Here is a 14,642-nt window from a genome sequence, read left to right as displayed (position 1 = left end):
TGTTGGATTTCCATTTATATATCGTATTATTTGGAGTGTCTAATATACATAATTGTGGTTGATTTTTATTGTGGTGTCAGCTGTAGCCTCTACTTGAACGATGCATATGACAAATTTATTCTTCGTCTTCCCAATCTCCATCGTCAGTACCTTTATGATCTTCTTCCTCTTCGGCTACGTCGTCAACATTTATGACAGTATCAGGGTTATTGTTGTTCATGTATTTCCTGGAAATTCTTGAGGATCTTCCCAGCTGCCTTGCCTCTTCTTTGGCAGTGGTTTGAACATCTTTCAGCCCAGAAGCAAAAGTTTTGCGAACGGACCTATTAGTAAATACATCCCATAACTTTAGACCAGGGGAGGTGCCTCCAACCACTATATTACCGGTGACTTCAATATCAGGTGCAAAAGAGGTGGTTAATACGTTTCCAACACCGAAATCACGAGATAAGACCATGCTGGGACCTTTTTGGGTACTATTTTCTTGATCCGTTGGGATCTTCCATAGTTTGATGACCTTCTCGCCCATAGCACTACTTACCATCATGTTTGGAATGAAGGAGTTGACGTTCATAGAAGAAATTCCAGAATCATGGGCTTTCAAAGTCCAAAGTGGACTACTTTTCTCACCATTTCTTAAGTCAAATGAATATATGTTACCACTGTCAGTACCAGCTAGGAACTCATTATCGTTTACGAAGGAGACGCACTCGACCTCTTCTCCGGTCATTACCGACCAGTATTTCGACATCTCGCTATCGTTGGAGATTCTCACATCCGACAATGCAACACGAGAATCATAAGCACCTGTTAATATAATTGATCCATCGCTGGGATGCCATTGAGAAGAAGAAACTGTAGTTCCATTATGAATGGAGGCAATGGAGCGAACAGCAGTGCCTTGGTTTAAATCCCACAGTTTAATTGTCTGATCAGCAGATGTGGATGCCAAAACAACGCGATATTGCTTATTATGAGATAAAGAGAGAACAGCGTCTGTATGGTGAGTCGTTATATGTTGTTTCTTACCTTTCTTTTTCTTCGATATCTTCGTTCCTCCATTAACAGGTTCGCCCAAAATCATGTCAGGAAAGGCTTTGTCAACGCAATCAAGGTTCCAAATCTCAATAGCAGGATCAAAAGTACCAATTGCAGCAAAGTTTCCAATATTTTCTGAGGTTGTACTTGGCTTATAGTTGATCCATTCAACACAAAGAGGAAATGCAGGCAACATCAAATCGTGATGAACATATAGAGATGAATCACGAATTAAACCACGTGCAACATCTGGATCCATTTCATCTCCCTCTTCAACAGGAATACTATCATCGTGGAAACCAGCACCATCATCGTACACATAAACGTCCAAATAAGATATGTCGTCTTCCGTCCTTGTGGCAAGAATCATGTTATCTGTGGGATAAATCTGTAATTCCATCTTTTCTTTCAGGAGATCTGAATCTTTTGGCAATGAAATATAAGGATCATTGCCTTCATCCCCTTTATGATACTTAGCTTCTCTGGACAATCCAGGGAACATAGAAATATCTTCACCATCTACCTCGCCATCATCGTCATAATGTTCCAAGTCGTAGTGCTTTAAATCATCATCAAAGTCTAACTGGTTCTTCAATTCTTCGCTATCAGGTAAAGCTTCCAAAGCTGCCTCAGCATCAACCTGAACTTCCTCATTGAGTTCTGAAAGATCTTGTTTGGCATCATCCAAATTCAATTGTGCTAATTTATTGATTCTCTCCATCTCTTCATCATCTAGCTCATACTGCTCAGGGAATTCAGAAGGGAATCCCCTTGGAACCCATGAAGTAGATGATATCATCGCAGAACAGTGTGGATATAGCTTTCTACTGCGCACCAATGGTACAGTGTTATATAGCTCATCGAATCGCCTATTAAAAACCTTTTTCATTGTATGGTAAAAATTTTTCAATGTTGAGAAAAAGAAACGGCAGATACACGTGATCTATAATATACCCTAACTTCCATTAAATATAGTTATATGCATAGTAATCGTAAATCAACTATTCCTATGGTAAGCTAGGGGCCTTCACAGTTTGTGTAGTTGTTTAAAGTTGTATTCTGATTATATTTGTCCTATTAGTAGTACGTTGGCCTTTAGGCGTTCCCGCATATCATCCGGCGATAAAATTTATATAAAACTTATACATGGGTTTCAATGGAAACTACTAAGCTGGTTTGAGCATCGATCCATGATAAAAGATGGCAGAAGAAGATAAGTCCAAGAAGCTACAAGAGTTGTTAGAACTACTATCTCTCAATGATGGTGATACAACGAAATTGACTCAGCAACAGCGGAAGACTTTTGAAGAATACAAGTTCTGGAAGACACAGCCGGTGACAAAATTTGGGGAGTCAATTGAAGAAGAAGGGCCAATCAAGTTGGGAATGAAACCCGACGATGTAAGGAATGATCCCTATCCACTGCTTGATGACTTTGAATGGTGTACATTGGATATAACTAATTCTCAAGATCTTGAAGATGTATTCGTTTTATTGAACGAAAATTACATTGAGGATAAAGATTCTACTTTTAGATTCAATTACACTCGAGAATTCTTTAATTGGGCTCTGAAGCCACCTGGATGGCAAATGGATTGGCATGTAGGCGTTCGTGTTCGTCAATCAGGCAGATTGGTCGCTTTTATCAGCGCTATTCCAACCACTCTTGAAATAAGAAAGAAAAGGGTTCCTAGTGTTGAAATTAACTTCCTTTGTGTTCACAAAAAGTTGAGATCGAAACGTTTAGCACCTATATTGATTAAAGAAATCACCAGACGGGTGAATAAACGCGATATCTGGCAAGCTTTGTACTCCGCAGGTATTATGTTGCCATCTCCAGTTTCGACTTGCCGGTATACCCATAGGCCATTAAACTGGTCAAAATTATTTGACGTGGGCTTTACTGCATTGCCTTCCAATGCCACTAAATCAGAAATGCTAGCGAAGTATACCCTACCAAAGAAAACCTTGATCCCTGGTCTCAGACCAATGACTGTCGATGATCTCGATTCAGCTCATGAATTGTTCAATAAGTATCAATCACGGTTTGATCTGGTTCAATCTTTTGACAAAGAAGAATTCAAGCATTGGTTCATCGGCAATGCCGAGTCTCCTGGTGTTATTTATAGTTACGTTGTTGAAAATGAAGTGGGCGAAATCACAGATTTCGTATCTTTCTATTCTTTACCATTTAGCATCTTGAATAACCCGCTGCACAAACATTTGGGAATCGGTTACCTATTCTACTACGCATCCGATGCAGATTTCACCTATGAGGATAGATTTAATCTCGAAGGAACTAGCCTGTTGCGGAAGAGGTTGAATCAATTGGTAAATGATGTTTGTATCTTGGCTCGCAACTTGAAAATGGATGTGTTCAACGCCTTAACCTCTCAAGACAACACCTTGTTTTTGACAGATCTAAAATTTGGTCCCGGTGACGGATTTTTGAATTTTTACCTGTTTAACTACAAAGCCAAACAAATTACTGGCGGACTCACTGACGATAAAAAGTTAGATGTCACGAATCGTAGCAATGTGGGTGTCGTCATGTTATGATGACATCCTCTGTTTCCGTAAATGATTTGATATGTTATGTCTACAATTTGCCGCGATACTCCACAAATACATATATTTAGAAATTTACATATTTTCAATGAAAAGACAAATAGTAGCTACTATCGAATGCAGCCACAGCATTGTATTATGTCTGCTTTTGGCTGAATTCGAAAGTTCAACTCTAAATGAAGCATTCAAGCCTGACATGTGTTCCTTTTTTGAAATTGTTCGAGACTTTATTTCACCGTAAGAAACTTGCGTCCATATTATATAATCAAGTATCAGACAATATAATGTCTCCGCCTCGAAGTTGCTTTAACAAATGGCGTATTAAGGCACAAGAGTACTAGGCAGAGAGAAATCTAGCCATCATGACTTCAAAAAAGGAGATTAAAAAGCACTGTTTTTAGGGACTAGATTCCGTTCTCAGTAAAGTGGATTCGCTATCGCAGTTAGCGAGATTCTACGCATCAAGCAGGACAAGTTTTCTGTTGATGAAAAGAACAAGGGTGCTAAATATATAAAGAGTTGTGAAGTAGCTGTTTCCCCTACTATATATCTAGTTTAGTAAAGTTCTGCTTGCTGGAATACTTGAGGGACTGCCATTTATTCACCCACGTGAGTCTAATTAAATTGCCGAGCAACATCTTTATAAAACACAAAATGAGATCAGCCTACATTTTGCTCTCTGCATACGCTGCTTCAACCAATGCGTTAGTCAAGGGTCGTGAACAAATTAAGCTTGAATATAGCGATCTTGCGACGGTCTCGTCTGTCTGGAAGATTGAACCAAGTTTAACTAGAACAGTCACCGACGAGAACGGAAGTCTAACCACTGAATATCTATGGTGGATACCGGCTACTAAGTCTGCCTATGTTGAATCAGATGGCGGTGTAATCTTCCCCGGAGCAAGCGATGTACCAGCTGGCGCTGTGCCAGTCGCTCCGGGCGCTGTCGAGCCAGCTGCTACCGAACCAGCTGCCGCTCCAGCTGCTAGCGAACCAGCGGCCGCTCCAGCTGCTAGCGAACCAGCGGCCGCTCCAGCTGCTAGCGAACCAGCGGCCGCTCCAGCTGCTAGCGAACCAGCGGCCGCTCCAGCTGCTAGCGAACCAGCGGCCGCTCCAGCTGCTAGCGAACCAGCTGCCGCTCCAGCTGCTACCGAGCCGGCTGCCGCTCCAGCTGCCGTCCCAGTTCCCGTTGTAGCTGGCGATTCTTCCGCTACCGAAGCTCAAACTGCTGCTGCATCTGTCGCCGCTGCATCTGTCGGCGCTACTGAAGCTCAGACTGCTGTTTCATCACTCGCTGCTACCGAAGCTGAGACTGTTGCTGCATCCGGTGCTGCTGGCTCCAGTTCCGCTGCTGTTTCTGCCTTCGCTTCTTCTGGTTCCGCCGCTGGCTCCAGCGCCCTAGGTTTAATGACAGCGGTCGTTACCAACTCCTCTTCAATCGCGACAGCTTCTCGTAACTCCACCAGCGCCGCCACAGGGGGCTTCAACCAGACCTCCAGTTCTGGTGCCTCCGGTGCTCGCTCTAGCTCTGCATCTACCCTTACATCAGGTTCTGAATCAAGCGGTTCTGGAGCTGGAGCTGGAGCTGCCTCTGCCAATTCAGCTGGAAGCTCCACAGCTACCTCCAGTGTCAGAGGCGCCGCTGCAAGACTAGGTTTCGGTATTTTCGACATTCGCGAACCAGCTAGTATTCCAGTCACCGGCTGGACTGCACTAGCGGCAGTTGCCGCTGCAGCCTTTGTCCTATAAACATGCCACCATGATTGGATTTAACTGCAGTTTAAGGTAAATATTAATGTTCTTAGATCGGAGATGCCACTTCTCCAGATTTTTCGTTATATAAAATCATAACATTTTATTTGGATGTAGAAGTTCGAACTTTTTGAAAAAAACGGACGCTGAATTTATAAAAGGACCAAAAACGCACATAGAGTCTAGCGGAATAGTAAGGGTTTGAATAGAAGAGGCGAAGCTTCTAGTGTTGTTGAAGTCTCAGTGTCGGTTTAGGTTTCGTGCTCGTTTGAGTTTTATTAGAAGAAGCATCTGGGGTTTCTCCGATATTTTTTATACTTATAATCAGTTACTATAATATAAAAGAGAAGTTGTAAGAAAACTGCCGAAAGTTCTTTTGTTTGGGGGCTTTTTTATTATTTATTATACTTCTTTATATACCAGGGAATATGGTTCTATGGCACAGGAATACACATATTTTCGATAGGGACTTTCAGACTGTGTCTCTTGCGTTTTTCAACCGATATCCTAATCCCTATGCTTCGCACGTAATTTCAATCGATACAATCTCGAGGAAGATCGACGATCTTGGGAAGTTGCACACTACTAGATTGATCAAGAAGACGGGAAAACTGCCTGCGTGGATAAAACCCTTTTTGGGGAGGATCACTGAGTCTTGGATCATCGAGATGAGTGTTGTAGATGCTCAAAGGGGCCAACTTCTCACGTACACGAGAAATTTAGACCACACGAGAGTCATTAAGGTTGAGGAATACACACACTACCATTACATCAAGAGAGACGACACAACTTTGGTAGACAGCAAGGTAAAGTTCAGTAGTGGGTTCCGGATGGGCATCAAGCATAAGATCGAAGAATGGTCGCACAGGAAGTTCGCAGAGAACATCAAAAAGAGCAGATTGGGCATGGCATTTGTGATGGATAAATTAGAGACAAGGACGAAGTTATTACTTTAACTCCCATCTGCCTGCAGATGTGCCCACGCATGGCTTTACGTCTTATTTTTTCCGCTCTCCAAATCATCGGCCTCAAATCCATACAGAGCCTTTTAATGTCTCATGAAGTCCAGTTCAGTCCAAATTTTAAACTCATACAATATATACTTAACGATCACTATTATTACAGGAATCTCCATCATCTCTCCAGGCTGCGTCCCGGGTACCCCTCCCGGTTTCTTCCGGTATTGCTGATATTATTAACCTCTAAAGGCCTTACTGTCCTGTGAGGCAATACCCGTTGTCTAGACCAATACCGGAGCAAGGGGACCGAGCGAGAGGATTCTCCCCAACCCAGATATACCATTTTTATAAAAAAATGCCGTTATTTTCCCAACCGGCCAAGACCAGTTATGTATATAGTACATAAAGTATAGTAATACAACTATCATATATATAGATAGAGTCGAAACTTACCCTGTTGCACCATCAATCGGTAAACGAAACAACCCACGGCATCCATCCCCCCCCTTGCCTGTAAACCCGCCGGTCCGCTATAACCATCTCCACCTAAAATACGTCCTATGTAGATCTCCTTAGCTTACCCCATATATAATTCCACATCACGTGAGTCCGCTGTTAAAATCCTGTATCCGTCTCCCAAATCCAAATCCGTCTGCGCTTCCACCGCGTTCTCCCTCTCTGGAGCTCCGTCCCTCCCGGCTCCGACAGCTGGGATGGTCTCTGCCTTGGATCCCCTCTAACTGTTCCAATCGAACAAACCTCTCCGGTCCTGTTCAGGTCCCTGCAGGATCATGCCAGCGTTCGCTTCCTCCTGCACATTTTTTCAGTGCCTACGCTGAAATCATTACCCGGACATAATGCCTCGAGCTCGCGCTCGAGCATTCGCGATGATCCATTGTGCGGCGGCGTCACCGGCCTTCCAGGCGCCACAGGGCGCCTGGAAGGCTGTTATTGGCTCTCGAGAAGTATTCTCCCGGCGCATCCTGTTATCTTTCCTACGTAATCATCTGGGAAACTTTGAAGTGATTGGTCAATAGGCTAACTATCATTATACGTAAGCAATTTGTATTTCGATGAGCAACTAACCAATGGGCATTCGTGTCGACGTCGCCTTTCTTAAAAGAGCAAATGGTATATGTAATTTTTTCTCAGGAAATATGATACATTGATTGGTACGGGAGTCAGTAAAGCTGTACAGGTACTAACGCATTTATGCATGTATGCATCAAATTGAATTTTTTTTTTTATTCAGTTTTTGATATTGATGAGGAGGGAGGGAGAGGGGATGGCAGGTTTTGTTAAATATAAATTGCCAGGGCCAGGGCTCTGATGTAGCTTTCTCTTTTTTAGCATGGAATAAAGAAAGTTGGACTATATTTGGATGGGATTTTTTTATTCTATCTTTTCTCTTGGATGTTATTTTATTATCTTAGCCTTTCTTTTATAGTTTACTTTGTTCACCACAGCTTATTTCTCTTCATACTTGCATCTGAGCTTCTCGTCGATATTATAACGTGTAGCAGCGCACACATACACAGACGTATAATAGAGGCCGCACATATTAGAGCAGCAGCTACGGAGAAAGTATAAGCAACTACGGGCAAAACCTATCGATACGCAGGAGAGACGTGAGGCTGGATAAAAAAGTATAGTAATGATACAGTCTGAGCCTTACGACCCGCTGCAGGAGGCTTATGGAGGTGGGACACCTCTTAGAGCTGAGGAAGTGGCGTCGGTATCAAATGAGCATGGGAAAGAAGGTTATGTTTCTTGGGCGAATGCTATCCCAGGTAAGCAGGGCCTGTACGATCCTGAGTATGAGAAGGATGCCTGTGGTGTTGGATTTGTTGCTAACATCAAAGGAGATCCTTCGCATAAAATTGTTTCAGATGCCAAGTACTTGCTATGTAACATGACACACAGAGGCGCTGTCTCCACTGACGGTAATGGTGACGGTGCGGGCATCTTGGTTGGGATTCCACATGTGTTCATGAAAAGAGAGTTCAAACTGGAGTTAGGTGTGGATGTGCCTGAGGAGCATCACTATGCCGTCGGCAACATCTTTTTCAAGAAGGATGCACCGGCAGCGTTGGATGCCTCCAAAAGAACGTTTGAGCAGCTTGCAGAATCGTTAGAGCTCAAGGTTTTAGGTTGGAGAGAAGTTCCTCATGATTCTTCAATATTGGGATCTGTTGCACTTTCTCGGGAGCCTATTATCCTGCAGCCTATGGTCGTGCTGAGCGAGACCTATGGACAGGATGTGCCATCTTCTGAGTTTAAGGCGAAGTATGAGACTAAGTTTAGAACACAGTTGTACATCTTGAGGAAGCAGGCATCTGTTGCTATCGGTATTCAAAACTGGTTCTACGTTTGTTCTCTGAATAACAGGACGATTGTGTACAAAGGTCAGCTAACCCCAACTCAGGTGTATAGTTATTACCATGATTTGACCAATGCGCATTTTAAGTCTCACTTGGCCCTAGTGCACTCTAGATTCTCAACCAATACTTTCCCATCTTGGGATCGAGCTCAGCCTTTACGTTGGTTGGCACACAATGGTGAAATCAACACTTTGAGGGGGAACAAGAATTGGATGCGTGCTAAGGAAGGTGTTATGGCGTCCGAAGTGTTCCAAGATCAGCTGGAAAAGTTGTATCCTATTATAGAAGAGGGTGGTTCAGATTCAGCAGCATTAGACAATGTCTTGGAGCTATTGGTGATCAACGGCGTTCTTTCTTTACCCGAAGCTATGTGCTTGATGGTTCCTGAGGCGTATCATAAGGACATGGATTCGAACTTGAAGGCGTGGTTTGATTGGGCAGCTTGTTTAATGGAGCCATGGGATGGTCCTGCTCTGCTCACCTTCACGGATGGTCGTTATACGGGTGCTACATTGGATCGTAACGGTTTAAGACCTTGCAGATACTACATAACATCTGATGATCGTGTTATTTGTGGTTCCGAGGTAGGTGTTATCCCGGTAGCAAACGAATTAGTTATTTCTAAAGGTAAGTTGAAACCAGGGGATATGTTGCTGGTGGACACAGAAAAGGGTGAAATGGTCGACACTAAAGCCTTAAAGCAAACCTTCTCTAAGAAGCAAGACTTTAAATCATGGTTATCGAAAGTTATTAAGCTTGAAGATTTACTAGTTAAGACTGAGAAATACATTCCATCAAAACTTGTTTCTAACAACTCTTCATTAAAAGTGCAGCAAGACCCAAGATTATTAGCATTGGGTTACACTTTTGAACAAGTTTCACTATTATTAGTTCCTATGGCTTTGGGGGGTAAAGAGGCCCTAGGGTCTATGGGTAATGATGCCCCACTAGCATGCCTCAATGAGGATCCAGTTCTCATTTATGAATATTTTAGACAACTATTTGCTCAAGTTACCAACCCCCCTATTGATCCAATTCGTGAAGCTAATGTTATGTCACTGGAGTGTTTTGTCGGCCCTCAGGGTAACCTGTTGGAGATGCATCCATCTCAATGTGATCGTTTATTATTAAAGTCGCCCATTTTAAAGTGGAATGAGTTTGAGGCTCTAAAGCATATTGAAAAGGTTCATCCATCATGGTCTTGTGCAAATATTGATATTACTTTTGAAAAGCACCAAGGTTTATTAGGCTATACAGACTCTATTGAGCGTATTACACAGGAAGCTTCTGATGCTATTGAGCAAGGCAAGAAGATACTGTTGATATCTGACAGAAATATTGGTCCAGACAGAATCCCAATTTCATCTCTCATTGCTATTGGTGCTATCCATCATCATCTCATCAGGAACAAACAGCGTTCACAAGTTTCTTTGATCTTAGAAACGGGAGAAGCTCGTGAAGTACACCAATTCTGTGTTTTACTCGGTTATGGATGTGATGGTATCTTCCCATACCTAGCCATGGAAACTCTAATTAGAATGAACCAGGAAGGATTGGTACGTAATGTCAACGACGATAATGCGGAAATTGCCGATAGCAAGCTACTCAATAACTACATAGCTGCTATTGATAGTGGTATCTTGAAGGTTATGTCTAAGATGGGTATTTCTACATTAGCATCTTATAAGGGAGCTCAGATTTTTGAAGCATTAGGTTTAGATAACTCTGTCATCGACTTATGCTTTGCTGGTACAGCCTCTAGAATTAAGGGTATCACTTTTGAATATTTAGCTCAAGATGCATTTTCTTTGCATGAACGTGGTTTCCCATCTAGATTTACCACCAAAAAATCTGTCAATCTTCCAGAAGCTGGGGAGTATCACTGGAGAGATGGTGGTTTTAAACATGTTAATGACCCAACTGCCATCGCTGCACTGCAAGACTCGGTTAGAAACAAAAATGAAGAAGCATGGGATTTATATGTGAAAAAGGAGACAGAGGCAATTAGAGGATGTACTCTAAGAGGTCTTTTGGAATTGGATTATGAGTCTTCTACTCCTATTCCTTTGGAACAGGTTGAGCCATGGACGGAGATAGCAAGACGGTTTGCTACAGGAGCCATGTCGTACGGTTCTATTTCCATGGAAGCTCATTCTACCTTAGCCATTGCCATGAACCGCTTAGGAGCCAAGTCAAACTGTGGTGAGGGTGGTGAAGATTCTGAACGTTCTATAGTTCATTCTAATGGGGATACCATGAGATCAGCAATCAAACAGGTAGCATCTGCCAGATTTGGTGTTACTTCTCATTATTTATCGGACGCCGATGAGATTCAAATTAAGATTGCTCAAGGTGCCAAGCCTGGTGAAGGTGGTGAATTGCCAGCGCACAAGGTTTCACAGGACATTGCTAAAACCAGACATTCCACTCCATATGTGGGTTTGATTTCACCTCCACCGCACCATGATATATATTCTATTGAAGATTTAAAGCAACTGATCTACGATTTGAAGTGTTCCAATCCCAGAGCTGGTATTTCCGTTAAATTGGTTTCAGAAGTTGGAGTTGGTATTGTTGCCTCCGGTGTTGCTAAGGCAAAGGCTGATCACATCTTGGTCTCTGGACATGATGGTGGTACTGGTGCTGCAAGGTGGACTTCGGTTAAGTACGCTGGTCTGCCATGGGAATTGGGTTTAGCAGAAACTCATCAAACTCTAGTTTTGAACGACTTAAGACGTAACGTTGTTGTGCAAACAGATGGTCAATTAAGAACTGGTTTTGACATTGCAGTTGCAATTTTGTTGGGTGCAGAATCTTTCACTCTTGCTACCATACCATTGATTGCTATGGGCTGTATTATGCTAAGAAAATGTCACTTAAATGCCTGTGCAGTCGGTATTGCAACCCAAGATCCCTTTTTGAGATCCAAGTTTAAGGGACAACCAGAGCATGTCATTAACTTTTTCTACTATTTGATTCAAGATCTGAGAAAGATTATGGCAAAGCTTGGATTTCGTACCGTTGATGAGATGGTTGGTCATTCTGAGAAGTTAAGGAAGAGAGAAGATGTACCAACTAAGGCTTTAAACATTGACCTATCTCCAATCTTAACACCAGCTCATATAATTCGTCCTGGTGTTCCAACTAGTTTCACTAAAAAGCAAGACCACAAACTACATGTTCGTTTAGACAACAAGTTAATTGATGAAGCTGAGGTCACGTTGGACAAGGGGTTGCCAGTAACTATAGATGCTTCTATCATTAATACTGACCGTGCTTTTGGCTCCACCTTATCATACAGGGTTTCCAAGAGGTTCTGTGAGCATGGTCTTCCACAAGATACAATTGTAGTTAATATTAATGGTTCTGCTGGCCAATCTTTTGGTGCATTTTTAGCATCTGGTATCACCTTCGTTTTGAGCGGTGATGCCAACGATTATGTCGGAAAAGGATTATCTGGTGGTAGAATAATCATCAAACCTCCTGAGAACTCAAAGTTTAAGTCTGATGAAAATGTTATTGTTGGTAACACTTGTTTCTATGGTGCAACTTCTGGTCATGCTTTTATTGCAGGTAGCGTGGGTGAACGTTTTGCAGTTCGTAATTCTGGTGCTACTATTCTGGCCGAAAGAATCAAGGGCAACAATGCATTCGAATATATGACTGGTGGTAGGGTAGTTGTGCTATCTCAAATGGAGTCGTTGAATGCATTTTCTGGCGCCACCGGTGGAATTGCATACTGTTTGGTTTCCGATTATGATGACTTTGTTGGGAAGATAAACTTAGATACCGTCGAATTGGAAAGTTTGACTGATCCAGTAGAGATTGCATTTGTTAAGAACTTGATTCAAGAACATCATAACTACACTAAGTCCGAATTAGCTGCTAGAATTTTGCAACATTTCAACCACTATCTTCAGAACTTTGTTAAGGTTATTCCTACCGATTACAAGAAGGTTTTGGAAAATCAACATGCCGAAAAGACCAAGGAGAAGCAGAGATCGACCATGGAATACATGAAAAAGTTTAGTCCCAAGGCTGATATCTCGTCTGATGCTACGAACGGTGAGCTTCTGGCTATTACCAAAGCTAAGAAACAGCAAGTCTCCGCTAGAACGATTTCTATTAAATCTACACTATCAGAGCCCAAGGTGGTTGACTTGGAGGATGCGGTTCAAGATAATGAGCGTTTGAACAAGAACTTGGAGAAGGTCGAAAAAATGGACAGGGTATATGGTTTTATGAAGTATAAGTTGCGCCATGAGGAGTACAGAAATGTCAAAACCAGAACTAAAGACTGGAAGGAGCTATCTTCTGCTATCACAAAGAAAGATGCAAAATTCCAAACAGCTAGATGTATGGACTGTGGTGTTCCGTTCTGTACTTCCGATACTGGTTGTCCAATCTCCAATATCATCCCAAAATTTAACGAGTTAGTTTTCAAAAATCAATGGAAATTGGCTTTGGATAAATTATTGGAGACTAACAACTTCCCTGAGTTCACTGGAAGAGTTTGCCCGGCTCCGTGCCAAGGAGCTTGTACCTTAGGTATTAGTGAAGACCCAGTCGGTATTAAATCCATTGAAAGGTTAATTATTGATAATGGATTTAAGGAAGGCTGGATTAAGCCTTGCCCACCAGAGGTCAGGACAGGTCATTCTGTTGCAATTATTGGCTCTGGCCCTGCTGGTTTGTCCTGTGCTGACCAATTGAACCGCGCCGGTCACTCTGTCACTGTTTTTGAAAGAGCTGATCGTTGTGGTGGTTTACTAATGTATGGTATTCCTAACATGAAGTTGGATAAGAGCATTGTTCAAAGACGTGTAGACTTGTTGGAGGCAGAAGGCATTAAATTTGTCACAAATACAGAAGTCGGTAAGGATATCGGTATTGAAGAATTGAAATCCAGATTCCAGGCTGTTGTGTATGCGATTGGTTCTACTATCCCAAGAGATTTGAGGATACCTGGACGTGAATTGAAGAACATCGACTTTGCAATGACACTCCTAAAGAGCAACACAGAAGCTCTATTGGCCAAGGACCTAGAAACCGTTAGAGGTCAGATTGCAGGAAAGAAAGTTATCGTCATTGGTGGTGGTGATACTGGTAATGACTGTTTGGGTACCTCTGTCAGACATGGCGCTGCTAGTGTTTTGAACTTTGAGTTACTACCACAACCTCCAAAGGAACGTGGTAAGGACAACCCTTGGCCCCAATGGCCACGTATTATGAGAATTGACTATGGCCATGCAGAGGTTAAGGAGCATTACGGAAGAGACCCAAGGGAATTCTGCATCTTATCCAAGGAGTTTGTCGGAAACGAGGCTGGTGAGGTCAAGGCGATCAAGACTGTACGTGTTGAGTGGAAGAAATCACAGTCAGGAGTTTGGCAAATGGTTGAGGTTCCAGGCTCTGAGGAAGTTTTTGAAGCTGATATTGTTCTTTTGTCCATGGGTTTTGTTGGACCGGAGTTGATCGATGATCCTTCAGTGCAGAAGTCTAAAAGAGGAACTATTAACACTATATCTGACTCTTCGTATTGTGTAGATGGTGGTAAGTTGTTTGCTGCTGGTGACTGTAGAAGAGGCCAATCGTTGATCGTCTGGGCCATTCAAGAGGGTAGGAAGTGTGCCACTGCCATCGATAACCATTTGATGGGTTGCACTGGCCTACCTGGTAATGGTGGTATTGTGAAGCGTGACTTCAAGTTATTGGAAGAACTTGCTTCTGCATTTTAGGAACTTCCAAATAGCATATCCTTCTTGCATAAAAAATGAAACTAGTACGATATTGATTTCAACAGAAGGTACTATGGACAATCAATTTCTAGCGGTGACATGTTACAGCCACCATCAATTGTGTGCGCGTTTTCTCGGTTTTGGTCTTTGGTGTTGTGGTAGTAGGGAAGTATATCTATAGAATTATCTCTTCTAACACCTGTTGT

General features: G+C 42.5%; 5 protein-coding genes across 5 annotated transcripts; 4 read left to right on the top strand and 1 right to left on the bottom strand.

The window, feature by feature from the left end:
* Positions 1-115: 115 nt before the first annotated feature.
* PWP1 (rRNA-processing protein PWP1) lies at positions 116-1,927 on the bottom strand (the record flags this gene model as incomplete). The annotated part of the gene is made up of 1 exon (XM_003646506.1): positions 116-1,927. One exon carries the CDS (start codon positions 1,925-1,927, stop codon positions 116-118), a length of 1,812 nt encoding a protein of 603 aa, XP_003646554.1.
* Positions 1,928-2,238: 311 nt separating this feature from the next.
* On the top strand, positions 2,239-3,597 carry NMT1 (glycylpeptide N-tetradecanoyltransferase NMT1; the record flags this gene model as incomplete). Its single annotated transcript, XM_003646505.1, has 1 exon — positions 2,239-3,597. The coding sequence occupies one exon, from the start codon at positions 2,239-2,241 to the stop codon at positions 3,595-3,597; it is 1,359 nt and encodes a 452-aa protein (XP_003646553.1).
* Positions 3,598-4,260: 663 nt separating this feature from the next.
* Positions 4,261-5,355, top strand: Ecym_4715 (uncharacterized protein; the record flags this gene model as incomplete). Its single annotated transcript, XM_003646504.1, has 1 exon — positions 4,261-5,355. One exon carries the CDS (start codon positions 4,261-4,263, stop codon positions 5,353-5,355), a length of 1,095 nt encoding a protein of 364 aa, XP_003646552.1.
* A 431-nt stretch (positions 5,356-5,786) lies between these two features.
* Positions 5,787-6,314, top strand: UPS1 (Ups1p; the record flags this gene model as incomplete). The annotated part of the gene is made up of 1 exon (XM_003646503.1): positions 5,787-6,314. One exon carries the CDS (start codon positions 5,787-5,789, stop codon positions 6,312-6,314), a length of 528 nt encoding a protein of 175 aa, XP_003646551.1.
* A 1,657-nt stretch (positions 6,315-7,971) lies between these two features.
* Positions 7,972-14,436, top strand: GLT1 (glutamate synthase (NADH); the record flags this gene model as incomplete). The annotated part of the gene is made up of 1 exon (XM_003646502.1): positions 7,972-14,436. The coding sequence occupies one exon, from the start codon at positions 7,972-7,974 to the stop codon at positions 14,434-14,436; it is 6,465 nt and encodes a 2,154-aa protein (XP_003646550.1).
* Between the last annotated feature and the right edge of the window lie 206 nt (positions 14,437-14,642).

The sequence above is a fragment of the Eremothecium cymbalariae genome, chromosome 4 (assembly GCF_000235365.1).
Source record: "Eremothecium cymbalariae DBVPG#7215 chromosome 4, complete sequence".
Taxonomy (NCBI): Eukaryota; Fungi; Ascomycota; class Saccharomycetes; order Saccharomycetales; family Saccharomycetaceae; genus Eremothecium; species Eremothecium cymbalariae.
The sequence above is the reverse complement of the archived record's forward strand: the minus strand, read 5'-3'. Positions and strand labels throughout refer to the sequence as shown.